Genomic DNA, 27,769 nt, shown 5'->3' with positions numbered 1-27,769 from the left:
GGAATGATTCAAAAATCGATTCAAAACAACAACTCTAGGAGTAATACTACATATTCCAGGATGCTTCGCGGTCTCTAACTTTTGACCTCTGGATGAAAACAAGCCGATCAGCTGATGAAACTGTGAACAACATCTAGCTGTTGGGCAGCGAAATTATCCTTACAAGATATATATATTTTTTTTTAAATACAACGGTATCTTTGTGATTGACACTGCATACCATGTTTGTTTATTAAAAGAGTATTGCGTTGTTTTGTATGTAGAAGGTGAAGGAACGTGTTTAGGTTAGGAAACATCTGGGCAATCTAGCTAGTTTCTTGTACTAACTAGGTCAATATTTTTGGCTTGATGAAGGCTTTTGTTGATGTGTTGGTTCTTGAGAAATGGGTCGTTTCAGTTGATGTAGAGTAACTGACAAATATGTAAGTGTTTTCTTTTTATATATATTCAGATTTGTTTTTGCACAGAGTCACCGTTGTCAATTTCTACTCTCAAAGTCACTTAGCCAACAACAACGGCTAAACAAACACTAGGCTAGCTAACGTTAGCTAATGCCAATGTTATTGGTGGTTGACAGCTATCGATTGCTTGCAGGTGGTGCTAGCTGCATGTCTGGACATGTATGTAGGAAATCGTTGTGATTGTTTTGCTGACAGACAGACAGATCTGTAACTTAGAGTAATTTGATGTCAAAGTGATCTGTCACAGTTCATTTTGAAAATTGATCTGCTAAGTGTTTTGGGGAGTATAGAAGAGGCACTACTACCATAACGTACTAAAGAAGAAAACATTTAAATCTTTAACATCTTATAGACTATAGCCATAAACATATTCTACATCAGTCTGGTTTCGTTATCCTCGTGTAGTTTTCGACTCTTCAGCAACAGTTCCTCGGGCACAGATTATCGGCATAAAGGCCCACTTGTTAGCAGTACCACACCGAAGTGTTAATTATGAGTGGTCAAGGTCCGTCTGTAGATAAGGGGATGAACACCATCCTGGTGTGTCAGGAGAGCTACGCCTGCGGCGGCTCAGACGAGGCCGCCTTCGAATGCGACGAGTGCGGCAGCCTGCAGTGCGTCCTTTGCGAGCTTGAGCTCCATCGTCAGGAACGCATGAGGAATCATGACAGGGTCCGCATCGCCCCGGGACACGTTCCTTTCTGTGACTCCTGTAAAGGGAACAACAGCGGCTTTGGCGTGAACAGGGGCAGGCTGAGGGCGGTGGTGCGCTGCCAGGGCTGTAAGATGAACCTCTGTTTGGACTGCCAGAAGCGGACCCACAGCGGGGTGAATAAGAGGAAGCACCCCGTGACCCCATACCCTCCTCCGGTGAAAGCCCAGGATAGTAGCCTGGATACTGGGGATGGAGGAGAGATGGAGGCCCTGAAAGCAAAACTGGAGGAGGTGTGCAGCTTCTTACTGGTGGATGAGAAGGAGGAGATGCAGGTGAGTAACATCTTGGCTGCTTCCCAAATGGTTTCCTGTTCCCTATATAGTGTACTTATTTTTGACCAGGCCCCACAGAGTCATACTCAACCCCCTAACTGTAGACACTAATCAACCCCCTAACTGTAGACACTAATCACTAGGAACTTGTGTATATCTGAAAAGATTGGATGATAGGTATAAGGCAGTTTGCAATTTGACAATCTCTATGAAACGCCAAGGAGAAATATCTTAAATAATCATCCTTCGATTCAGATTGGAGGACTGCCGGTTGTCCAAGAAAATATTGGTTAAGAAGACCAATAATCGTGTGAGTGTCAATCTATTGTGCAATCATGCCAACTCCTTGTCAGTCATTGACATGTCAATGAACAATGGAGCTGGCAAGCGCACAAACAGATCTGGGACCAGGCTATAGAAGTAGACAACAGATCTGGGACCAGTCTATAGGAGGAGACAACAGATCTGGGACCAGGCTATAGAAGTAGACAACAGATCTGGGACCAGGCTATAGAAGTAGACAACAGATCTGGGACCAGGCTATAGAAGTAGACAACAGAATAGAAGTAGACAACAGATCTGGGACCAGGCTATAGAAGGAGACAACAGATCTGGGACCAGGCTATAGAAGTAGAAAACAGATCTGGGACCAGGCTATAGAAAGAGACAACAGATCTGGGACCACGCTATAGAAGTAGACAACAGATCTGGGACCAGGCTATAGAAGTAGACAACAGATCTGGGACTAGGCTATAGAAGTAGACAACAGATCTAGGACCAGGCTATAGAAGGAGACAACAGATCTGGGACTAGGTTATAGAAGTAGACAACAGATCTGGGACCAGGCTATAGAAGGAGACAACAGATCTGGGCCTAGGCTATAGAAGTAGACAAAAGATCTGGGACCAGGCTATAGAAGGAGACAACAGATCTGGGACCACGCTATAGAAGTAGACAACAGATCTAGGACCAGGCTATAGAAGGAGACAACAGATCTGGGACTAGGCTATAGAAGTAGACAACAGATCTAGGACCAGGCTATAGAAGGAGACAACAGATCTAGGACCAGGCTATAGAAGGAGACAACAGATCTGGGCCTAGGCTATAGAAGTAGACAAAAGATCTGGGACCAGGCTATAGAAGTAGACAACAGATCTGGGACCAGGCTATAGAAGGAGACAACAGATCTGGGTCCAGGCTATAGAAGTAGACAACAGATCTGGGACCAGGCTATAGAAGTAGACAACAGATCTGGGACCAGGCTATAGAAGGAGACAACAGATCTGGGACCAGGCTATAGAAGGAGACAACAGATCTGGGACCAGGCTATAGAAGGAGACAACAGATCTGGGACCAGGCTATAGAAGTAGACAACAGATCTGGGACCAGGCTATAGAAGTAGACAACAGATCTGGGACCAGGCTATAGAAGTAGACAACAGATCTAGGACCAGGCTATAGAAGTAGACAACAGATCTGGGACCAGGCTATAGAAGGAGACAACAGATCTGGGACCAGGCTATAGAAGTAGACAACAGATCTAGGACCAGGCTATAGAAGTAGACAACAGATCTGGGACCAGGCTATAGAAGGAGACAACAGATCTGGGACCAGGCTATAGAAGTAGACAACAGATCTAGGACCAGGCTATAGAAGTAGACAACAGATCTGGGACCAGGCTATAGAAGTAGACAACAGATCTGGGACCAGGCTATAGAAGTAGAAAACAGATCTAGGACCAGGCTATAGAAGTAGACAACAGATCTGGGACCAGGCTATAGAAGTAGACAACAGATCTGGGACCAGGCTATAGAAGGAGACAACAGATCTAGGACCAGGCTATAGAAGTAGACAACAGATCTGGGACCAGGCTATAGAAGTAGACAACAGATCTGGGACCAGGCTATAGAAGGAGACAACAGATCTAGGACCAGGCTATAGAAGGAGACAACAGATCTGGGACCAGGCTATAGAAGGAGACAACAGATCTGGGACCAGGCTATAGAAGTAGACAACAGATATGGGACCAGGCTATAGAAGGAGACAACAGATCTGGGACCAGGCTATAGAAGTAGACAACAGATCTGGGTCCAGGCTATAGAAGTAGACAACAGATCTGGGACTAGGCTATAGAAGGAGACAACAGATCTGGGACCAGGCTATAGAAGGAGACAACAGATCTGGGACCAGGCTATAGAAGGAGACAACAGATCTGGGACCAGGCTATAGAAGTAGACAACAGATCTGGGACCAGGCTATAGAAGTAGACAACAGATCTGGGACCAGGCTATAGAAGTAGACAACAGATCTAGGACCAGGCTATAGAAGTAGACAACAGATCTGGGACCAGGCTATAGAAGGAGACAACAGATCTGGGACCAGGCTATAGAAGTAGACAACAGATCTAGGACCAGGCTATAGAAGTAGACAACAGATCTGGGACCAGGCTAAAGAAGTAGACAACAGATCTGGGACCAGGCTATAGAAGTAGACAACAGATCTGGGACCAGGCTATAGAAGTAGACAACAGATCTGGGACCAGGCTATAGAAGGAGACAACAGATCTAGGACCAGGCTATAGAAGGAGACAACAGATCTGGGACCAGGCTATAGAAGGAGACAACAGATCTGGGACCAGGCTATAGAAGTAGACAACAGATCTGGGACCAGGCTATAGAAGGAGACAACAGATCTGGGACCAGGCTATAGAAGTAGACAACAGATCTGGGACCAGGCTATAGAAGGAGACAACAGATCTGGGACTAGGCTATAGAAGTAGACAACAGATCTGGGACCAGGCTATAGAAGTAGACAACAGATCTGGGACTAGGCTATAGAAGTAGACAACAGATCTAGGACCAGGCTATAGAAGGAGACAACAGATCTAGGACCAGGCTATAGAAGTAGACAACAGATCTGGGACCAGGCTATAGAAGTAGACAACAGATCTGGGACCAGGCTATAGAAGTAGACAACAGATCTGGGACCAGGCTATAGAAGTAGACAACAGATCTGGGACCAGGCTATAGAAGTAGACAACAGATCTGGGACCAGGCTATAGAAGTAGACAACAGATCTGGGACCAGGCTATAGAAGTAGACAACAGATCTGGGACCAGGCTAGACCGATACTCTGTTTGGTTGAGGAAAGTACTTCACCACAAACTGACCTCTGTTGTATTGAATCTTTAGTTAAAGGATGAGGAAGACTTTGTGAGCCGGCTGGACTGCAGGCCAGAGGAACTCCTCAAGGTCGTGTCTATCTTTGGAAACACGGGGGAGGGGAAGTCCCACACCCTGAATCACACCTTCTTCCTGGGGCGAGAGGTGTTCCAGACATCCCCCACCCAGGAGTCCTGCACCGTGGGGGTCTGGGCTGCCATGGACCCCATCCACAGGGTGGTGGTGATCGACACAGAGGGACTGCTGGGGGCAGGTACAGAATTAAACATGACTAAATGTGACACAGGAGCTGGACAAATACACTGATGGTAGCTAGAAACAACAGCAAGGCTTCAACTGACATCTGATTGGTCAAAACCTTGTTGTATCAAAAGACTAGACTAGAGTATAACTTATTTTAGTCTGAGGGGAACGCCGTGTGTCTGTCTGAGGGGAACGCCGTGTGTCTGTCTGAGGGGAACGCCGTGTGTCTGTCTGAGGGGAACGCCGTGTGTCTGTCTGAGGGGAACGCCGTGTGTCTGTCTGAGGGGAACGCCGTGTGTCTGTCTGAGGGGAACGCCGTGTGTCTGTCTGAGGGGAACGCCGTGTGTCTGTCTGAGGGGAACGCCGCGTGTCTGTCTGAGGGGAACGCCGCGTGTCTGTCTGAGGGGAACGCCGCGTGTCTGTCTGAGGGGAACGCCGCGTGTCTGTCTGAGGGGAACGCCGCGTGTCTGTCGAGGGGAACGCCGGCTGTCTGTCGAGGGGAATGCCTAAAGGCCTTTGATTACTACACTTCATCTTCCTCGGTTCCTAACTAGGATCCAATCAGGGCCAGCGTACCCGGCTGCTCCTCAAAGTCCTTGCCGTCTCCGACCTCGTCATCTACCGTACCCATGCCGACCGTCTCCACGACGACCTGTTCAAGTTCCTAGGTGATGCTTCGGAAGCCTATCTGAAGCACTTCACCAGGGAGCTGAAGGCCACTACGACCCGGTGTGGCCTGGACGTCCCTCTGTCCACTCTGGGACCAGCTGTTATTATCTTCCATGAGACCGTCCACACCAAGCTACTGAGCTCAGGTAGGTGGTTCTGGTTGGCTTAGCCTGAGTGCCAGTCTGTTTGTGCTGTCATGTCAGGGGTTGAGACAGAGAAACAGCTGGGTTCAGGTTGGGGGTCAGGGGTTGAGACAGACAAACAGCTGGGTTCAGGTTGGGGGACAGGGTCAGGGGTTGAGACAGACAAACAGCTGGGTTCAGGTTGGGGGACAGGGGTTGAGACAGACAAACAGCTGCGTTCAGGTTGGACAGGGTCAGGGGTTGAGACAGACAAACAGCTGGGTTCAGGTTGGGGGACAGGGTCAGGGGTTGAGACAGACAAACAGCTGGGATCAGGTTGGGGGACAGGGGTTGAGACAGACAAACAGCTGCGTTCAGGTTGGACAGGGTCAGGGGTTGAGACAGACAAACAGCTGGGTTCAGGTTGGGGGTCAGGGGTTGAGACAGACAAACAGCTGGGTTCAGGTTGGGGGTCAGGGGTTGAGACAGACAAACAGCTGGGATCAGGTTGGGGGACAGGGTCAGGGGTTGAGACAGACAAACAGCTGGGATCAGGTTGGGGGACAGGGTCAGGGGTTGAGACAGACAAACAGCTGGGTTCAGGTTGGCCATTCACCTCTAACATCAAGACTGTCTTCCCCTCTTTTCTCTTCCTCATCCACTGCTCTCTCTCTCTCTCTCTCTCTCTCTCTCTCTCTCTCTCTCTCTCTCTCTCTCTCTCTCTCTCTCTCTCTTCCCCTCTCTCCTCTACATCTCTCTCTGTCTTTCTCCCTCTCTCCTCTACATCTCTCTCTTCCCCTCTCCTCTACATCTCTCTCTGTCTTTCTCCCTCTCTCCTCTACATCTCTCTCTCTCTCTCTCCCTCTCTCCTCTACATCTCTCTCTCTCTCCCTCTCTCCTCTACATCTCTCTCTCTCTTCCCCATCTCTGTCTTTCTCCCTCTCTCCTCTACACCTCTCTCTCTCTTCCTCTCCTCTACACCTCCTTCCCTCTCCTCTACATGTCTCTCGCTCCCCCTCTCTCCAGACAACCCATCAGAGTCTGCAGAGCGTCTGCTCCAGGAGCGTTTCAGGAAGTTGGGTCTGTTTCCCGAGGCCTTCAGCTCCATCCAGTACCGCGGGACTCGAACCTACAACCCCCCGACAGATTTTAGTGGTCTGCTGCGTAGCCTGGAGCAACAGTTAGATAACAACACTACCCGCTCACCTCGTTCCGCAAGCGTCATATACAGAGCCCTGCAGGTTGGTGTGTGTAAGCAATGAATGACATTGTCAACACCTGTTGCAAAGCTCTCCCTCTCTCTAATCTCCCCCGCTCTCTCTCTACTCTCTCTCTACTCTCTCTCTCCCTCCCTCCCTCTCTCCCTTCTAGGCCCTGAGTGAACGTTTCAGTGGGGATATCCCAGAAGACCACCTGGCCAGTAACTCTTTCTTCCCTGATGAATACTTCACCTGCTCTGGTATCTGTCTCAGCTGTGGGTTAGTATTTCACCTGCTCTGGTATCTGTCTCAGCTGTAGGTTAGTTCTTCACCTGCTCTGGTATCTGTCTCAGCTGTATGTTAGTTCCTCACCTGGTCCAGTATCTGTCTCAGCTGTAGGTTAGTTCTTCACCTGGTCCAGTATCTGTCTCAGCTGTGGGTTAGTTCTTCACCTGGTCCAGTATCTGTCTCAGCTGTATGTTAGTTATTCACCTGGTCCAGTATCTGTCTCAGCTGTAGGTTAGTTCTTCACCTGCTCTGGTATCTGTCTCAGCTGTATGTTAGTTATTCACCTGGTCCAGTATCTGTCTCAGCTGTATGTTAGTTCCTCACCTGGTCCAGTATCTGTCTCAGCTGTAGGTTAGTTCTTCACCTGGTCCAGTATCTGTCTCAGCTGTAGGTTAGTTCTTCACCTGGTCCAGTATCTGTCTCAGCTGTATGTTAGTTCCTCACCTGGTCCAATATCTGTCTCAGCTGTATGTTAGTTCCTCACCTGGTCCAGTATCTGTCTCAGCTGTAGGCTAGTTCTTCACCTGGTCCAGTATCTGTCTCAGCTGTGGGTTAGTTCTTCACCTGGTCCAGTATCTGTCTCAGCTGTATGTTAGTTCTTCACCTGGTCCAGTATCTGTCTCAGCTGTAGGTTAGTTCTTCACCTGGTCCAGTATCTGTCTCAGCTGTATGTTAGTTATTCACCTGGTCCAGTATCTGTCTCAGCTGTAGGTTAGTTCTTCACCTGGTCCAGTATCTGTCTCAGCTGTAGGTTAGTTCTTCACCTGGTCCAGTATCTGTCTCAGCTGTGTGTATCTGACAATGCTTCCATCTGTTTTCATTTATTGTTTCTGTTACCGTCTCAGCTGTGGTACCTCGCGCTGTATTCTCTGTTTCCAGTTCTGCTTTCTATTACAGTCCAATATTGACCATTTTTTTGTGTTTTATAATTTACATGGTGAATTAGCCTTAGCTGTGTGATGGCTCAGTTTACACTAATGCTTCAGTCCACTGTTTACTTGGTATTTTGTTATTTAATGGTTAATGTGTATTACATTGGAGTTGCATAGTTATTCCCTATCGGTAGTAATTACCTGATAATCACACTAAAATAGCATCTCAAACAGGACAGAACAATAATATGTTTTCTACAGCCATAATGTACAGTAATAACAAAGTAATTAAACACTGTGGACTAACCCTTTTCCTGTCAGGTCTGGCTGTAAGAACAACACAGTAATAACAAAGTAATTAAACACTGTGGACTAACCCTTTTCCTGTCAGGTCTGGCTGTAAGAACAACACAGTAATAACAAAGTAATTAAACACTGTGGACTAACCCTTTTCCTGTCAGGTCTGGCTGTAAGAACAACACAGTAATAACAAAGTAATTAAACACTGTGGACTAACCCTTTTCCTGTCAGGTCTGGCTGTAAGAACAACACAGTAATAACAAAGTAATTAAACACTGTGGACTAACCCTTTTCCTGTCAGGTCTGGCTGTAAGAACAACACAGTAATAACAAAGTAATTAAACACTGTGGACTAACCCTTTTCCTGTCAGGTCTGGCTGTAAGAACAACACAGTAATAACAAAGTAATTAAACACTGTGGACTAACCCTTTTCCTGTCAGGTCTGGCTGTAAGAACAACACAGTAATAACAAAGTAATTAAACACTGTGGACTAACCCTTTTCCTGTCAGGTCTGGCTGTAAGAACAACACAGTAATAACAAAGTAATTAAACACTGTGGACTAACCCTTTTCCTGTCAGGTCTGGCTGTAAGAACAACACAGTAATAACAAAGTAATTAAACACTGTGGACTAACCCTTTTCCTGTCAGGTCTGGCTGTAAGAACAACACAGTAATAACAAAGTAATTAAACACTGTGGACTAACCCTTTTCCTGTCAGGTCTGGCTGTAAGAACAACACAGTAATAACAAAGTAATTAAACACTGTGGACTAACCCTTTTCCTGTCAGGTCTGGCTGTAAGAACAACACAGTAATAACAAAGTAATTAAACACTGTGGACTAACCCTTTTCCTGTCAGGTCTGGCTGTAAGAACAACACAGTAATAACAAAGTAATTAAACACTGTGGACTAACCCTTTTCCTGTCAGGTCTGGCTGTAAGAACAACACAGTAATAACAAAGTAATTAAACACTGTGGACTAACCCTTTTCCTGTCAGGTCTGGCTGTAAGAACAACACAGTAATAACAAAGTAATTAAACACTGTGGACTAACCCTTTTCCTGTCAGGTCTGGCTGTAAGAACAACACAGTAATAACAAAGTAATTAAACACTGTGGACTAACCCTTTTCCTGTCAGGTCTGGCTGTAAGAACAACACAGTAATAACAAAGTAATTAAACACTGTGGACTAACCCTTTTCCTGTCAGGTCTGGCTGTAAGAACAACACAGTAATAACAAAGTAATTAAACACTGTGGACTAACCCTTTTCCTGTCAGGTCTGGCTGTAAGAACAACACAGTAATAACAAAGTAATTAAACACTGTGGACTAACCCTTTTCCTGTCAGGTCTGGCTGTAAGAACAACACAGTAATAACAAAGTAATTAAACACTGTGGACTAACCCTTTTCCTGTCAGGTCTGGCTGTAAGAACAACACAGTAATAACAAAGTAATTAAACACTGTGGACTAACCCTTTTCCTGTCAGGTCTGGCTGTAAGAACAACACAGTAATAACAAAGTAATTAAACACTGTGGACTAACCCTTTTCCTGTCAGGTCTGGCTGTAAGAACAACACAGTAATAACAAAGTAATTAAACACTGTGGACTAACCCTTTTCCTGTCAGGTCTGGCTGTAAGAACAACACAGTAATAACAAAGTAATTAAACACTGTGGACTAACCCTTTTCCTGTCAGGTCTGGCTGTAAGAACAACACAGTAATAACAAAGTAATTAAACACTGTGGACTAACCCTTTTCCTGTCAGGTCTGGCTGTAAGAACAACACAGTAATAACAAAGTAATTAAACACTGTGGACTAACCCTTTTCCTGTCAGGTCTGGCTGTAAGAACAACACAGTAATAACAAAGTAATTAAACACTGTGGACTAACCCTTTTCCTGTCAGGTCTGGCTGTAAGAACAACACAGTAATAACAAAGTAATTAAACACTGTGGACTAACCCTTTTCCTGTCAGGTCTGGCTGTAAGAACAACACAGTAATAACAAAGTAATTAAACACTGTGGACTAACCCTTTTCCTGTCAGGTCTGGCTGTAAGAACAACACAGTAATAACAAAGTAATTAAACACTGTGGACTAACCCTTTTCCTGTCAGGTCTGGCTGTAAGAACAACACAGTAATAACAAAGTAATTAAACACTGTGGACTAACCCTTTTCCTGTCAGGTCTGGCTGTAAGAACAACACAGTAATAACAAAGTAATTAAACACTGTGGACTAACCCTTTTCCTGTCAGGTCTGGCTGTAAGAACAACACAGTAATAACAAAGTAATTAAACACTGTGGACTAACCCTTTTCCTGTCAGGTCTGGCTGTAAGAACAACACAGTAATAACAAAGTAATTAAACACTGTGGACTAACCCTTTTCCTGTCAGGTCTGGCTGTAAGAACAACACAGTAATAACAAAGTAATTAAACACTGTGGACTAACCCTTTTCCTGTCAGGTCTGGCTGTAAGAACAACACAGTAATAACATAGTAATTGAATCATCAATCCATCATGTATTTATAACGCCCTTTTTACATCAGACGATGTCACAAAGTGCTGTACAGAAACCCAGCCTAAAACCCCAAACAGCAAGCAATGCAGTTGTAGAAGCACGGTGGCTAGGAAAAACTCCCTAGAAAGGCCAAAACCTAGGAAGAAACCTAGAGAGGAACCAGGCTCTGAGGGGTGGCCAGTCCTCTTCTGGCTGTGCCGGGTGGAGATTATAACAGAACATGGCCAAGATGTTCAAACGTTCATAGATGACCAGCAGGGTCAAATAATAATCACAGTGGTTGTAGAGGGTACAACAGGTCAGCACCTCAGGAGTAAATGTCAGTTGGCTTTTCATAGCCGATCATTCAGAGTTAGAGACAGCAGGTGCGGTAGAGAGAGAGTCCAAAACAGACCAACCCGGACAGGAAGAAAACAGACTAACCCACTCAAGTGGGTTGAGACAGCAAGGGAGGTTCGTCGCTCCAGTGCCTTTCCGTTCACCTTCACACTCCTGTGCCAGACTACACTCAATCATAGGACCTACTGAAGAGACGAGTCTTCAATAAAGACTTAAAGGTTGAGACCGAGTCTGCGTCTCTCACATGGATAGGCAGACCATTCCATAAAAATGGAGATCTATAGGAGAAAGTCCTGCCTCCAGCTGTTTGCTTAGAAATTCTAGGGACAATAAGGAGGCCTGCGTCTTGTGACCGTAGCGTACGTGTAGGTATGTACGGTAGGACCAAATCGGAAAGATAGGTAGGAGTAAGCCCATGTAATGCTTTGTAGGTTAGCAGTACAACCTTGAAATCAGCCCTAGCCTTAACAAGAAGCACCTGGAGTAATATGATCAAATATTTTGATTCTAGTCAAGATTCCAGCAGCCGTGTTTAGCACTAACTGAAGTTTATTAAGTTCTTTATCCGGGTAGCCGGAAAGTAGAGCATTGCAGTAGTCTAATCAAGAAGTGACAAAAGCATGGATACATTTTTCTGCATCATTTATGGCGAGAAAGTTTCAGATTTTTGCAATTTTACGAAGATGTAAAAAAGCTGTCCTTGAAATATTCTTGATATGTTCGTCAAAAGAGAGATCAGGGTCCAGAGTAACGCCGAGGTCCATCACAGTTTTATTTGAGACGACTGTACAACCATCAAGATTAATTGTCAGATTCAACAGAAGATCTCTTTGTTTCTTGGGACCTAGAACTAGCATCTCTGTTGTGTCCGAGTTTAAAAGTAAAACATTATCCGCCATCCACTTCCTTATGTCTGAAACACAGGCTTCCAGGGAGGGCAATTTTGGGGCTTCACCATGGTTCATCGAAATGTACAGCTGTGTGTCGTCCGCATAGCAGTGAAAGTTAACATTATGTTTCCGAATGACATCACCAAGAGGTAAAATATACAGTGAAAACAATAGTGGTTCTAAAACGGAAGCTTGAAGAACACCGAATTTTACAGTTGATTTGTCAGAGGACAAACCATCCACAGAGACACACTGATATCTTTCCGACAGATAAGATCTAAACCAGGCCAGAACTTGTCCGTGTAGACCAATTTGGATTCCCATTCTCTCAAAAAGAATGTTGTGATGGTATCAAAAGCAGCGCTAAGGTCTAGGAGCACGAGGACAGATGCAGAGCCTCGGTCTGACGCAATTAAAAGGTAATTTACTACCTTCACGAGTGCAGTCTCAGTGCTATGATGGGGTCTAAAACCAGACTGAAGTGTTTCGGTTTCATTGTCTTCAGGAAGGCAGTGAGTTGCTGTGCAACAGCTTTTAAATATATTTTTTTAAAGGAATCCCCCATTCGATATATTCGATATAGGCTGATAGTTTTTTACATTTTCTGGGTCACGGTTTGGCTTTTTCAGAGAGGGTTTATTACTGCCACTTTTAGTGAGTTTGGAACAGATCCAGTGGACAGGGAGCCGTTTATTATGTTCAACATAGGAGGGCCAAGCACAGGAAGCAGCTCTTTCAGTAGTTAAGTTGGAACAGGGTCGAGAATGCAGCTTGAAGGTTTAGAGGCCAAGACTATTTTCATCAATGTGTCAATAGATATCATATTAAAAAAACTTGAGTGTCTCACTTGATCCTAGATCCTGGCAGTGTTGTGCTGACTCAGGACAACTGAGCTTTGGAGGAATACGCAGATTTAAAGAGGAGTCCGTAATTTGCTTTCTAATGATCATGATCTTTTCGTCAAAGAAGTTCATGAATTTATCACTGCTGAAGTGAAAGCCATCCTCTCTTGGGGAATGCTGCTTTTTAGTTACTTATTCTTCTCAATTTGTACTAACTGTGTACTAACCCTCTTCCTGTCAGGTCTGGCTGTGAGAACAGTATGAACCACCTGAAGGAGGAAGTGGACCACGAGGCTAAACACCGCTGTCGCTACTCTGCTCAGTATGACAACCGTATCTACACTTGTAAGGTAGGAACACACACACACACACACACACACACACACACACACACACACACACACACACACACACACACACTAGTTATTCCTCTGATCTGAACGTCTGTACTCTGATCCTCAGGCGTGCTATGAGGGAGGGAAGGAGGTGATTGTGGTTCCCAAGGCGACAGCCTCCTCTGACTCTCCCTGGTTTGGTCTGGCCATCTATGCCTGGTCAGGGTGAGTACCGGTCTACTGGTTATTCAGAAAGTAGTGCACTACATAGGGAATAGGGTGCCATTTGGGACTGGTTTGGTCTGGCCATCTATGCCTGGTCAGGGTGAGTACCGGTCTACTGGTTATTCAGAAAGTAGTGCACTACATAGGGAATAGGGACCCATAGGACTCTGGTCTAAAGTAGTGCACTACATAGGGAATAGGGTGCCATTTGGGATGCACACCGGGTGTGGTCCTTCAGAATGAAGGGAGGAAGCTATTGACTCTGTATCAGTGTATGAAAGGCTGTGGAGAAAAGGAGAATAATGGTCCTTTAAGAGTGGTATGAGACCAACGGGTAGATTCTGTTTCAACGCTATCTGCTGTCGCTGGCTGAACTGTAGTGTTGTTCGCTTGTACAGTACCAGTCAAAAGTTTGGACACACCTACTTATCTTCTGCAGAGGTAACTCTTCCCTTCCTGTGGCGGTCCTCATCAGAGCCAGTATCATCATAGCGCTTGATGGTTTTTGCGACTGCACTTGAAGAAACTTTCACATTTCATGAAATTTTCCGTATTGACTGACCTTCATGTCTTAAAGTAATGATGGACTGTCGTTTCTCTTTGCTTATTTGAGCTGTTCTTGCCATAATATTGACTTGGTCTTTTACCAGATAGGTCTATCTTCTGTATACCACCCCTACCTTGTCACAACACAACTAATTGTCTGAAACGCATTAAGAAGGAAAGACATTCCACAAATTAACTTTTAACAAGGCACACCTGTTAATTGAAATGCATTCCAGGTGACTACCTGATGAAGCTGGTTGAGAGAATGCCAAGAGTGTGTGTAACAGTATAACTTTAGTACGTCCCCTCGCCCCGACCCGGGCGCGAACCAGGGACCCTCTGCACACATCAACAACGGTCGCCCACGAAGCATCGTTACCCATCGCTCCACAAAGGCCGCGGCCCTTGCAGAGCAAGGGGCAACACTACTTCTAGGTTTCAGAGCAAGTGACGTAACTGATTGAAACGCTACTAGCGCGTACCCGCTAACTAGCTAGCCATTTCACATCCGTTACACTCACCCCCCTTTCAACCTCCTCCTTTTTCCGCAGCAACCAGTGATCCGGGTCAACAGCATCAATGTAACAGTATAACTTTAAACCGTCCCCTCGCCCCGACACGGGCGCGAACCAGGGACCCTCTGCACACATCAACAACAGTCACCCACAAAGCGTCGTTACCCATCGCTCCACAAAAGCCGCGGCCCTTGCAGAGCAAGGGGCAACACTACTAATAGGTTTCAGAGCAAGTGACGTAACTGATTGAAACGCTACTAGCGCGTACCCGCTAACTAGCTAGCCATTTCACATCCGTTACATGTGCAAAGCTGTCATCAAGGCAAAACGTGGCTACTTTGAAGAATCTAAAATATATGTTGATTTGTTTACCACTTTTTTTGGTTACTACATGATTCCATATATGTTATTTCATAGTTTTGATGTCTTCACTATTATTCTACAATGTAGAAAATAGTACAAATAAAGAAAAACCGTTGAATGAGGAGGTGTTCTAAAACTTTTTAAACTAAAGTAGTGCTGTTGTTGTTTACAGGTATGTGATAGAGTGTCCCAACTGTGGGGTGATCTACAGAAGCAGGCAGTACTGGTACGGGAACCAGGACCCAGTGGACACAGTGGTCAGGACTGAAATACAACACGTCTGGCCTGGGGTAAGAACAAGAGGAGCTAGGACTTGACATTGGTTAATCAAATCTCCCCATTCTTGCTCAATTTTGCATGCCTTCTTAAACATCTGTATATGTATTCACACATCAAGTCTTGAGATGGAACAACTGTTCAACATCTGCGCTTTTGGTTGTTTGTGGGGGAAGGGTGGAGTGTGTGTGTGTGTGTCCGTGTGTGTGTGTCCCACATCTGTTGCTATGGGGTAATGATGTTAGGGACATTACAGGATGAATCACAATAATTGTTTGCCAAAAAAAAGTTTTTATTTTGTAATGCCAATCCTGGTTGTATGTAACAATCCTTCGTATGAACTGGCAACATTATATTGCATATTATTCCTTAATTGTGGAAATAAATTAAGATATGTACGATTTTTGAAAATAATAATACAATACCAGTCAAAAGTTTGGATGCACCTCCTCATTCAAGAGTTTTTCTTTATTTTTACTATTTTCTATATTGTAGAATAATAGTGAAGACATCAAAACTATGGAATAACACATATGGAATCATGTAGTAACCAAAAAAGTGTTAAACAAAACATATTTTATATTTGAGATCCTTCAAAGTAGCCACCCTTTGCCTTGATGACAGCTTTGCACACTCTTGGCCTTCTCTTCATCCAGCTTCATGAGGAATGCTTTTCCAACAGTCTTGAAGGAGTTCCCACATATGCTGAGCACTTGTTGGCTGCTTTACCTTCACTGTGTGGTCCAACTCATTCCAAACCGTCTCAATTGGGTTGAGGTCGGGTGATTGTGGAGGCCAGGTCATCTGATGCAGCATTCCATCACTCTCCTTGCTCAATCTTTTGATTGGTACTGTACATATTTACAAAAAAAATATGGGGGATTAAAAATTATGCAGACAATTACATTGATGGAAGCTACCATCTATCTGCAGTATTAAAGCTGATCTACATAAGAAATAACATTTAAAAAAGAACAAGAGAGGAGGGAACCAGGACACAGTAGTCAGGACTGAGATACAGCACATCTGGCCTGGGGTAAGAACAAGAGACGAGGGAACCAGGACACAGTAGTCAGGACTGAGATACAGCACATCTGACCTGGGGTAAGAACAAGAGACGAGGGAACCAGGACACAGTAGTCAGGACTGAGATACAGCACATCTGACCTGGGGTAAGAACAAGAGAGGAGGGAACCAGGACACAGTAGTCAGGACTGAGATACAGCACATCTGGCCTGGGGTAAGAACAAGAGACGAGGGAACCAGGACACAGTAGTCAGGACTGAGATACAGCACATCTGACCTGGGGTAAGAACAAGAGATGAGGGAACCAGGACACAGTAGTCAGGACTGAGATACAGCACATCTGACCTGGGGTAAGAACAAGAGACGAGGGAACCAGAACACAGTAGTCAGGACTGAGATACAGCACATCTGACCTGGGGTAAGAACAAGAGAGGAGGGAACCAGGACACAGTAGTCAGGACTGAGATACAGCACATCTGACCTGGGGTAAGAACAAGAGAGGAGGGAACCAGGACACAGTAGTCAGGACTGAGATACAGCACATCTGGCCTGGGGTAAGAACAAGAGACGAGGGAACCAGGACACAGTAGTCAGGACTGAGATACAGCACATCTGACCTGGGGTAAGAACAAGAGACGAGGGAACCAGGACACAGTAGTCAGGACTGAGATACAGCACATCTGACCTGGGGTAAGAACAAGAGAGGAGGGAACCAGGACACAGTAGTCAGGACTGAGATACAGCACATCTGGCCTGGGGTAAGAACAAGAGACGAGGGAACCAGGACACAGTAGTCAGGACTGAGATACAGCACATCTGGCCTGGGGTAAGAACAAGAGAGGAGGGAACCAGGACACAGTAGTCAGGACTGAGATACAGCACATCTGGCCTGGGGTAAGAACAAGAGAGGAGGGAACCAGGACACAGTAGTCAGGACTGAGATACAGCACATCTGGCCTGGGGTAAGAACAAGAGAGGAGGGAACCAGGACACAGTAGTCAGGACTGAGATACAGCACATCTGACCTGGGGTAAGAACAAGAGACGAGGGAACCAGGACACAGTAGTCAGGACTGAGATACAGCACATCTGACCTGGGGTAAGAACAAGAGAGGACTCCCCTACTCATCCCACGGCCCATATTCATAAAGCGTCAGAGTTCTGATCGAGGATCTCTGTCACTCTGTCATCTAGGATCTCTGTCACTCTGTCATCTAGGATCTCTGTCACTCTGTCATCTAGGATCTCCATCACTCTGTCATCTAGGATCTCTGTCACTCTGTCATCTAGGATCTCTGTCACTCTGTCATCTAGGATCTCTGTCACTCTGTCATCTAGGATCTCCATCACTCTGTCATCTAGGATCTCTGTCACTCTGTCATCTAGGATCTCCATCACTCTGTCATCTAGGATCTCTGTCACTCTGTCATCTAGGATCTCTGTCACAGGGCGGCAGCGTAGCCTAGTGGTTAGAGCGTTCGACTAGTAACCAAAAGGTTGCAAGATCGAATCCCTGAGCTGACAAGGTACAAATCTGTTGTTCTGCCCCTGAACAAGGCAGTTAACCTACTGTTCCTAGGCCGTCATTGAAAATAAGAATTTGTTCTAAACTGACTTGCCTAGTGAAATAAAAGTAAAATAAAAAATAAACTCATACTACTGCCATTGTCTCTCTCTTTCTCCTCTCTCTGTCTCGCTCTTTCCTCTCTCCCTCTCTTTCCTCCCTTCTCTCCTCCCTTCTCTCCTCTCTCCAGTCAGATGGTTTTCTGAAGGACAACAACAATGCAGCTCAGAGACTGTTGGACGGTGTGAACTACATCTCCCAGAGTGTGTCAGAGCTCAGTGTGAAACCTGCCAAAGCTGTCACTTCCTGGCTCACCGACCAGATCGCCCCGGCCTACTGGAAACCCAACTCCCTCATCCTGGTACGTGGTCCTCACAGCCATACTGATATAGACACAGCATGGATCCAACATAACCTAACCCTAACCCTCATCCTGGTACGTGGTCCTCACAGCCATACTGATATAGACACAGCATGGATCCAACATAACCTAACCCTAACCCTCATCCTGGTACGTGGTCCTCACAGCCATACTGATATAGACACAGCATGGATCCAACATAACCTAACCCTAACCCTCATCCTGGTACGTGGTCCTCACAGCCATACTGATATAGACACAGCATGGATCCAACATAACCTAACCCTAACCCTCATCCTGGTACGTGGTCCTCACAGCCATACTGATATAGACACAGCATGGATCCAACATAACCTAACCCAACTCCCTCATCCTGGTACGTGGTCCTCACAGCCATACTGATATAGACACAGCATGGATCCAACATAACCTAACCCTCATCCTGGTACGTGGTCCTCACAGCCATACTGATATAGACACAGCATGGATCCAACATAACCTAACCCTAACCCTCATCCTGGTACGTGGTCCTCATAGCCATACTGATATAGACACAGCATGGATCCAACATAACCTAACCCTAACCCTCATCCTGGTACGTGGTCCTCACAGCCATACTGATATAGACACAGCATGGATCCAACATAACCTAACCCTAACCCTCATCCTGGTACGTGGTCCTCACAGCCATACTGATATAGACACAGCATGGATCCAACATAACCTAACCCTAACCCTCATCCTGGTACGTGGTCCTCATAGCCATACTGATATAGACACAGCATGGATCCAACATAACCTAACCCTAACCCTCATCCTGGTACGTGGTCCTCACAGCCATACTGATATAGACACAGCATGGATCCAACATAACCTAACCCTAACCCTCATCCTGGTACGTGGTCCTCACAGCCATACTGATATAGACACAGCATGGATCCAACATAACCTAACCCTAACCCTCATCCTGGTACGTGGTCCTCACAGCCATACTGATATAGACACAGCATGGATCCAACATAACCTAACCCAACTCCCTCATCCTGGTACGTGGTCCTCACAGCCATACTGATATAGACACAGCATGGATCCAACATAACCTAACCCTCATCCTGGTACGTGGTCCTCACAGCCATACTGATATAGACACAGCATGGATCCAACATAACCTAACCCTAACCCTCATCCTGGTACGTGGTCCTCATAGCCATACTGATATAGACACAGCATGGATCCAACATAACCTAACCCTAACCCTCATCCTGGTACGTGGTCCTCACAGCCATACTGATATAGACACAGCATGGATCCAACATAACCTAACCCTAACCCTCATCCTGGTACGTGGTCCTCACAGCCATACTGATATAGACACAGCATGGATCCAACATAACCTAACCCTAACCCTCATCCTGGTACGTGGTCCTCATAGCCATACTGATATAGACACAGCATGGATCCAACATAACCTAACCCTAACCCTCATCCTGGTACGTGGTCCTCACAGCCATACTGATATAGACACAGCATGGATCCAACATAACCTAACCCTAACCCTCATCCTGGTACGTGGTCCTCACAGCCATACTGATATAGACACAGCATGGATCCAACATAACCTAACCCTAACCCTCATCCTGGTACGTGGTCCTCACAGCCATACTGATATAGACACAGCATAGATCCAACATGGCTGACATATGCATTTTAAGAACCAACATGGAGATGCAGTGACTCACTGGCAATGAAGGTTATTTTGAGGGTTGTAATGCAGAGGTTTTTAAAGTATGTCTCTTTCTCCCTCTCTTCCTCCCTCTCTTTCACCCTCTTTCTTACTCCCTCTCTTTCCCCCTCTTTCTTACTCCCTCTCTTTCCCCCTCTTTCTTACTCCCTCTCTTTCTCCCTCTCTTTCCCCCTCTTACTCCCTTTCTTTCTCCCTCTCTTACTCCCTCTCTTACTCCCTCTCTTTCCCCCTCTTTCTTACTCCCTCTCTTTCTCCCTCTCTTTCCCCCTCTTACTCCCTTTCTTTCTCCCTCTCTTACTCCCTCTCTTTCTCCCTCTCTTTCTCTCTCTTTTACTCCCTCTCTTTCCCCCTCTTACTCCCTCTCTTACTCCCTCTCTTACTCCCTCTCTTTCTCCCTCTCTTTCTCCTTCTCTTTCCCCCTCTTTCTTACTCCCTCTCTTTCTCCCTCTCTCTTACCCTCCTCCCCTCTTTCTCCCTCTCCCTCTCTCTCTCTCTCTTATGAAGAGGTATGTAGGGCAGTCAGATGTACTTCATTCCAACCCAGGGAATCCCTAAGTTCTCAAGCCTCAGCTGTGCAGTGGAAATCTTTAGACATGTCCATGCTGTCTTGGTTTATTGTCTATGACTGTGTAAAGACTGTCCATTCCTCCTATGACTGTGTAAAGACTGTCCATTGCCCCTATGACTGTGTAAAGACTGTCCATTCCTCCTATGACTGTGTAAAGACTGTCCATTCCTCCTATGACTGTGTAAAGACTGTCCATTCCTCCTATGACTGTGTAAAGACTGTCCATTCCTCCTATGACTGTGTAAAGACTCTCCATTCCTCCTATGACTGTGTAAAGACTCTCCATTCCTCCTATGACTGTGTAAAGACTGTCCATTGCTCCTATGACTGTGTAAAGACTGTCCATTGCTCCTATGACTGTGTAAAGACTGTCCATTGCTCCTATGACTGTGTAAAGACTGTCCATTCCTCCTATGACTGTGTAAAGACTGTCCATTGCTCCTATGACTGTGTAAAGACTGTCCATTGCTCCTATGACTGTGTAAAGACTGTCCATTGCTCCTATGACTGTGTAAAGACTGTCCATTCCTCCTATGACTGTGTAAAGACTGTCCATTCCTCCTATGACTGTGTAAAGACTGTCCATTCCTCCTATGACTGTGTAAAGACTGTCCATTCCTCCTATGACTGTGTAAAGACTGTCCATTCCTCCTATGACTGTGTAAAGACTGTCCATTCCTCCTATGACTGTGTAAAGACTGTCCATTCCTCCTATGACTGTGTAAAGACTGTCCATTGCTCCTGTGTGTGCTTGTGTTTTCAGCCTGTGATATAGTCTCTCTCCTGTGCTCTCTGTGTCTCTGTAACAGAAATGTTGTAAGTGCAGTGAGGTGTTCCAGGACAACGATACTAAGCATCACTGCCGTGCCTGTGGAGAGGGCTTCTGTGACGGCTGCTCCACCAAGAACCGTCCCGTTCCAGAGAGGGGCTGGGGGCTCGCCCCCGTACGGGTCTGTGATGCCTGCTTCCAGAACCGGGGCATCTCAGAAGGTAAGGACGGGCCTCCCGAGTGGCGCAGTGCTAGCTGTGCTGTGATTCTGGTTTGAGTTCAGGCTCTGTCACAGCCGGCCGCGACTGGGAGACCAATGGGGCGGCGCACAATTGGCCCAGCGTCGTCCGGGTTAGGGGAGGGTTTGGCCCAGCGTCGTCCGGGTTAGGGGAGGGTTTGGCCCAGCGTCGTCCGGGTTAGGGGAGGGTTTGGCCCAGCGTCGTCCGGGTTAGGGGAGGGTTTGGCCCAGCGTCGTCCGGGTTAGGGGAGGGTTTGGCCCAGCGTCGTCCGGGTTAGGGGAGGGTTTGGCCCAGCGTCGTCCGGGTTAGGGGAGGGTTTGGCTGGCAGGGATATCCTTGTCCCATCGCGCACTAGTGACTCCAGTGGCGGGCCGGGCGCAATGCACGCTGACACGGTCGCCAGGTGTACGGTGTTTCCTACGACACATTGGTGCGGCTGGCTTCCGGGTTAAGCGGGCATTGGTGTCAAGAAGCAGTGCGGCTTGGCTGCGTTGTGTTTCGGAGGACGCACGGCTCTCGACCTTCGCCTCTCCTGAGTCCGTACGGGAGTTGCAGCGATGAGACAAGACTGTAACTACCATTTGGGGAGGAAAAAGGGGTAAAAAAAACTAAAAATAAAATAAAAAAACTTTCAAAAAAGAATGTAAGGACATGTTTTTTCTACAGTGATCCTATGATGTCCCAATAGGTCTTTAAAGAATACTCTTTAGATAAAACTGTATGCCATATGAACTAGAGCTGGGAATTGCCAGTACCTCACAATACGATATTAACATGATACTTACTGTAGGTGACTGTACGGTACTGTACAGTGCATTCTGAAAGTATTCCGACCCCTTGACTTTTTCAAAATGTTGTTACCTTACAGCCTTATTCTAAAATTGATTAAATACATGTTTACACACAAATCTACACACAAAACCCCATAATGACAAAGCGAAAACAGGTTTTGAGAAATGTTTGCTGATTTATTAAATAAAATGAAAAACAGAAATACCTTATATACATAAGTATTCAGACCCTTTGTTATGAGACTCCAAGTTGAGCTCAGGTGCATCCTGTTTCCACTGATCATCCTTGAGATGTTTCTACAACTTGATTGGAGCACCTGTGGTAAATTCAATTGATTGGACATGATTTGGAAAGGCACACACACCTGTCTATATAAGGTCCCACAGTTGACAGTGCATGTCAGAGCAAAAACCAAGCCATGAGGTAGAAGGAATTGTCCGTAGAGCTCCGAGACAGGATTGTGTCGATGCACAGATCTGGGGAAGGGTACCAAAACATTTCTGCAGCATTGAAGGTCCCCAAGAACACAGCGGCCTACATCATTCTTAAATGGAAGAAGTTTGGAACCACCAAGACTCTTCCTAGAGCTGGTCGCCCGGCCAAACTGAGCAATCGGGCGAGAAGGGCCTTGGTCAGGGAGGCGACCAAGACCCCAATGGTTACTCTGATAGAGCTCCAGAGTTCCTCTGTGGAGATGGGAGAACCTTCCAGAAGGACAACCATCTCTGCAGCACTTCACCAATCAGGTCTTTATGGTATGGAGGAAACCTGGCACCATCCCTACGGTGAAGCATGGTGGTGGCAGCATCATGCTGTGGGGATGTTTTTCAGCGGCAGGGACTGGGAGACTAGTCAGGATCGAGGGAAAGATTAATGGAGCAAAGTACAGAGAGATCCTTGATGAAAACCTGCTCCAGAGCACTCAGGACCTCAGACTGGGGCAAAGGTTCACCTTCCAACAGAACAATGACCCTAAGCACACAGCCAAGACAACGCAGGAGTGGCTTCAGGACAAGTCTCTGAATGTTTTTGAGTGACCCAGCCAGAGCCCGGACTTGAACCCGATCGAACATGTCTGGGGAGACCAGAAAATAGCTGTGCAGCAACGCTCCCCATCCAACCTGACAGAGCTTGTGAGGATCTGCAGAGAAGAATGGGACAAATTCCCCAAATACAGGTGTGCCAAGCTTGTAGCGTCATACCCAAGAAGACTCGAGGCTGTAATCACTGCTAAAGGTGCTTCAACAATGTACTGAGTAAAGGGTCAGAATACTTATGTGAATGTGATATTTCAGTTTTTTATTTGTAATAAATGTGCAAAAATTGATAAACAGTTTTTGCTTTGTCATTATGGGGTATTGTGATGTCATTATGGGGTATTGTGATGTCATTATGGGGTATTGTGATGTCATTATTGGGTATTTTGTGTCTATTTAATCCATTTTAGAATATGGCTGTAACGTAACAAAATGTGAAAAAGTGAATGGGTCTGAATACATTCCGAATATGTATTGCGATTCCATACTGTGATTTTTTTTTTATTGCGATTCAATGTTCCAAACATATTGCTCACCATATGTCTGCTGCAGAGGGACAAGAGAGAGACGTGAGAAAACAAGTTTTGATCAGTCATGGAAATAAAAGTGCTGAAAACAAATTGGCTCCTTATTTAAAAAGATGGAGAACAAACGATGAAAGAAAAATACTGGAGTTTTGGTGCAGGTACAGCCAACTAGCACAAAAAAATTATATTGCGATATTGTCAAAACAATATGATATATCGTCAAAAATAATATTCCAATATTTATCTGGAGTTTTCCCCCATCACTAACATGATCATCAAAATTAGGCGGGAAATCGTGTATCCAGATTAACAGACAGAGAAAATATTTCCCCCTTTTTAATGTTTATTTCTTACTATCGGATTTACAAATCTTATAAATTAATATGTGGTTGTTTTCTTCTTTCTTTCGTGTGTGTGTGTGTGTGTGTGTGTGTGTGTGTGTGTGTGTGTGTGTGTGTGTGTGTGTGTGTGTGTGTGTGTGTGTGTGTGTGTGTGTGTGTGTGTGTGTGTGTGTGTGTGTGTGTGTGTGTGTGTGTGTGTGTGTGTGTGTGTGTGTGTGTGTGTGTGTGGTAGAGCTGCTGGATGCAGAGTTGGAGGAGGAGGAAGGAGGGACACTCAGTAGAAGAGTAGGAGAGGCTGTTCAGAATACACTGGGAGCTGTGGTCACTGCTACATACATCCCTCTGGGTGAGTACTGTAGCCCTCTGGGTGAGTACTGTAGCCCTCTGGGTGAGTACTGTAGCCCTCTGGGTGAGTACTGTAGCCCTCTGGGTGAGTACTGTAGCCCGCTGGGTGAGTACTGTAGCCCGCTGGGTGAGTACTGTAGCCCTCTGGGTGAGTACTGTAGCCCTCTGGGTGAGTACTGTAGCCCTCTGGGTGAGTACTGTAGCCCGCTGGGTGAGTACTGTAGCCCGCTGGGTGAGTACTGTAGCCCTCTGGGTGAGTACTGTAGCCCGCTGGGTGAGTACTGTAGCCCTCTGGGTGAGTACTGTAGCCCGCTGGGTGAGTACTGTAGCCCGCTGGGTGAGTACTGTAGCCCGCTGGGTGAGTACTGTAGCCCGCTGGGTGAGTACTGTAGCCCTCTGGGTGAGTACTGTAGCCCTCTGGGTGAGTACTGTAGCCCTCTGGGTGAGTACTGTAGCCCTCTTTCTATCAGCCTAATAGAGTCTTAAAGGTACAACACGTTGTTTTTGCATATTTGTAACTTCAGAGAATGCCCATAATACCATGCCCTGACCAATTGAGGCTGTTCTACCTGTAGCACCTTTTAAAGGAACGGTTCACCCATTTTGAATGTTATGTAGTTTTTTGTGCATCTCTGAGCGACGTTCTTTAGGTTCCCGGGTCATTTCATGTTTTCATGTCTATCTGAGTTATATAGCTGTTCATTAAGCAGAAATACAGCCGCGATGATGACTTTTTCATCATGTGATATACATCGTTCAATATAAACTGTGATGGACTGGTCACTTTCACATAACCGCATGTCCCCGCAAAACTAATGTGTGTGTGTGTGTGTGTGTGTCCGTCTGTGTGTGTGTGTGTGTTTGTGTCCGTCTGCGTCTGTGTGTGTGTGTACGCCCTCTCCTCTCCCTCTCTCTCCAGGTCTGATGAAGGATGCAGCTCGTCCAGCCTACTGGGTTCCAGACCAGAACATCCGGTGCTGCTGTGAGTGTCAGAGAGACTTCTCCGCTCCGCGTCTCTCCATCCACCACTGCAGGGCCTGCGGCCAGGGCGTGTGTGACGACTGCTCCCCTGAACGCAGAGCGGTGCCCTCTAGGGGTTGGGACCACCCGGTGCGGGTCTGCAACACCTGCCACCAGAAACCAGGGGACCTCTAGCAGGAGACGGGGGGGGGGGGAGAACACATTGGCATCCTATTTCCTATAAACCCTGGTCAAAAATAGTATACTGTATATGAACTAGGGTGCCATTTGGGACACAGACAGTCCAGGGTTGTGTTCATTAGGTATGAAATTGAAGAAACGTTTGGCTACGGTGTGCCTTAATGAACACGGTCCAGGTTCTACCTAACAGCTGTGGAGCTGGTGGAACACCCCTCTCTCTGTGGCTGCAGTGGTTCAGCCCAGTTTTGAAGGGAATTCTTCTTACTCATTGTGATGTCATCAGTAGTAAGGCTGGGACGTGACGTCAGATGTCCTGACTTTGTCCTCAGTTCTTCCATCCTTACAGGACACCTTTTAATCCCTTTACTGCACTGTTTCACTTTATCCTGCCTGAATTCTCTCTCTCTCTCACACACACAGAGAGAGATTTATATTAATGCACACAGAAGAAACCAGAAATCTTTGAATGACAGTCTATCCGAAGGAATGACCTCGACCTAGTAGACCACCTGTACTGTACCTGACAACAGTATCTGATACCACCTGTACTGTACCTGACAACAGTATCTGATACCACCTGTACTGTACCTGATACCACCTGTACTGTACCTGATACCACCTGTACTGTACCTGACAACAGTATCTGAGACCACCTGTACTGTACCTGATACCACCTGTACTGTACCTGATACCACCTGTACTGTACCTGATACCACCTGTACTGTACCTGATACCACCTGTACTGTACCTGATACCACCTGTACTGTACCTGACACCACCTGTACTGTACCTGATACCACCTGTACTGTACCTGATACCACCTGTACTGTACCTGATACCACCTGTACTGTACCTGACAACAGTATCTGAGACCACCTGTACTGTACCTGATACCACCTGTACTGTACCTGATACCACCTGTACTGTACCTGACACCACCTGTACTGTACCTGACAACAGTACCTGATACCACCTGTACTGTACCTGACACCACCTGTACTGTACCTGACAACAGTATCTGAGACCACCTGTACTGTACCTGATACCACCTGTACTGTACCTGACAACAGTATCTGAGACCACCTGTACTGTACCTGATACCACCTGTACTGTACCTGACAACAGTATCTGAGACCACCTGTACTGTACCTGACACCACCTGTACTGTACCTGACAACAGTATCTGAGACCACCTGTACTGTACCTGACAACAGTATCTGATACCACCTGTACTGTACCTGATACCACCTGTACTGTACCTGATACCACCTGTACTGTACCTGACAACAGTATCTGATACCACCTGTACTGTACCTGATACCACCTGTACTGTACCTGATACCACCTGTACTGTACCTGATACCACCTGTACTGTACCTGATACCACCTGTACTGTACCTGATACCACCTGTACTGTACCTGACACCACCTGTACTGTACCTGACAACAGTATCTGATACCACCTGTACTGTACCTGATACCACCTGTACTGTACCTGATACCACCTGTACTGTACCTGACAACAGTATCTGATACCACATGACTAAGAGGAACTAGGAGACAACAATTAAGCAATAAGGCCCGAGGGGGTGTGGTATATGGCCAATATACCACGGCTAAGGGCTGTTCTTAAGCACGACGCAACGTGGAGTGCCTGGACACAGGCTTCAGCCGTGGTATATTGGCAATATACCACCAACCCCCGAGGTGCCTTACTGCTATTATAAACTGGTTACCAACGTAATTAGAGCAGTAAAAACAAATGTTTTGTCATACCCTTGGTATAGGGTCTGATATACCATGGCTGTCAGCCAATCAGCATTCAGGGCTCGAGCCACCCAGTTTATCATACCTGATACCACCTGGCTAAGAGGAACTAGGAGAGAAGAGGAGGAGCATCGGAGAGGAAAGATGATCTGGAGGAAGGAAAAGATCACTGTGCTCTCGTCTTTCTGCTTCGGTCCTCATCCTTCAGCATCGCGCTTGTCATAGCTTATACTGTCTGCTTGAAGAGGAATCACAACCGTTATGTAGCAGCATAGATGCATTCCATGTTTATGATGATTAGCTTAATTAACTACCGACTACCACAGTGTGACTGGCCCACAGCACAGAA

General features: G+C 46.2%; 1 protein-coding gene across 1 annotated transcript; it reads left to right on the top strand.

Annotated features, from left to right (window-relative positions):
* Window positions 1-98: 98 nt before the first annotated feature.
* LOC120019193 (zinc finger FYVE domain-containing protein 1-like) lies at window positions 99-27,312 on the top strand. Its single transcript, XM_038962504.1, has 12 exons — window positions 99-1,448; window positions 4,639-4,882; window positions 5,427-5,687; window positions 6,690-6,904; window positions 7,035-7,141; window positions 13,162-13,270; window positions 13,383-13,480; window positions 15,077-15,194; window positions 17,960-18,130; window positions 21,252-21,432; window positions 24,380-24,493; window positions 25,412-27,312. The coding sequence occupies exons 1-12, from the start codon at window positions 954-956 to the stop codon at window positions 25,645-25,647; spliced, it is 2,349 nt and encodes a 782-aa protein (XP_038818432.1). The 5' UTR covers window positions 99-953; the 3' UTR covers window positions 25,648-27,312.
* Window positions 27,313-27,769: the final 457 nt, after the last annotated feature.

The sequence above is a fragment of the Salvelinus namaycush genome, chromosome 24 (assembly GCF_016432855.1).
Source record: "Salvelinus namaycush isolate Seneca chromosome 24, SaNama_1.0, whole genome shotgun sequence".
NCBI lineage: Eukaryota > Metazoa > Chordata > Actinopteri > Salmoniformes > Salmonidae > Salvelinus > Salvelinus namaycush.
This window is presented reverse-complemented; position numbering and strand designations above follow the sequence as displayed.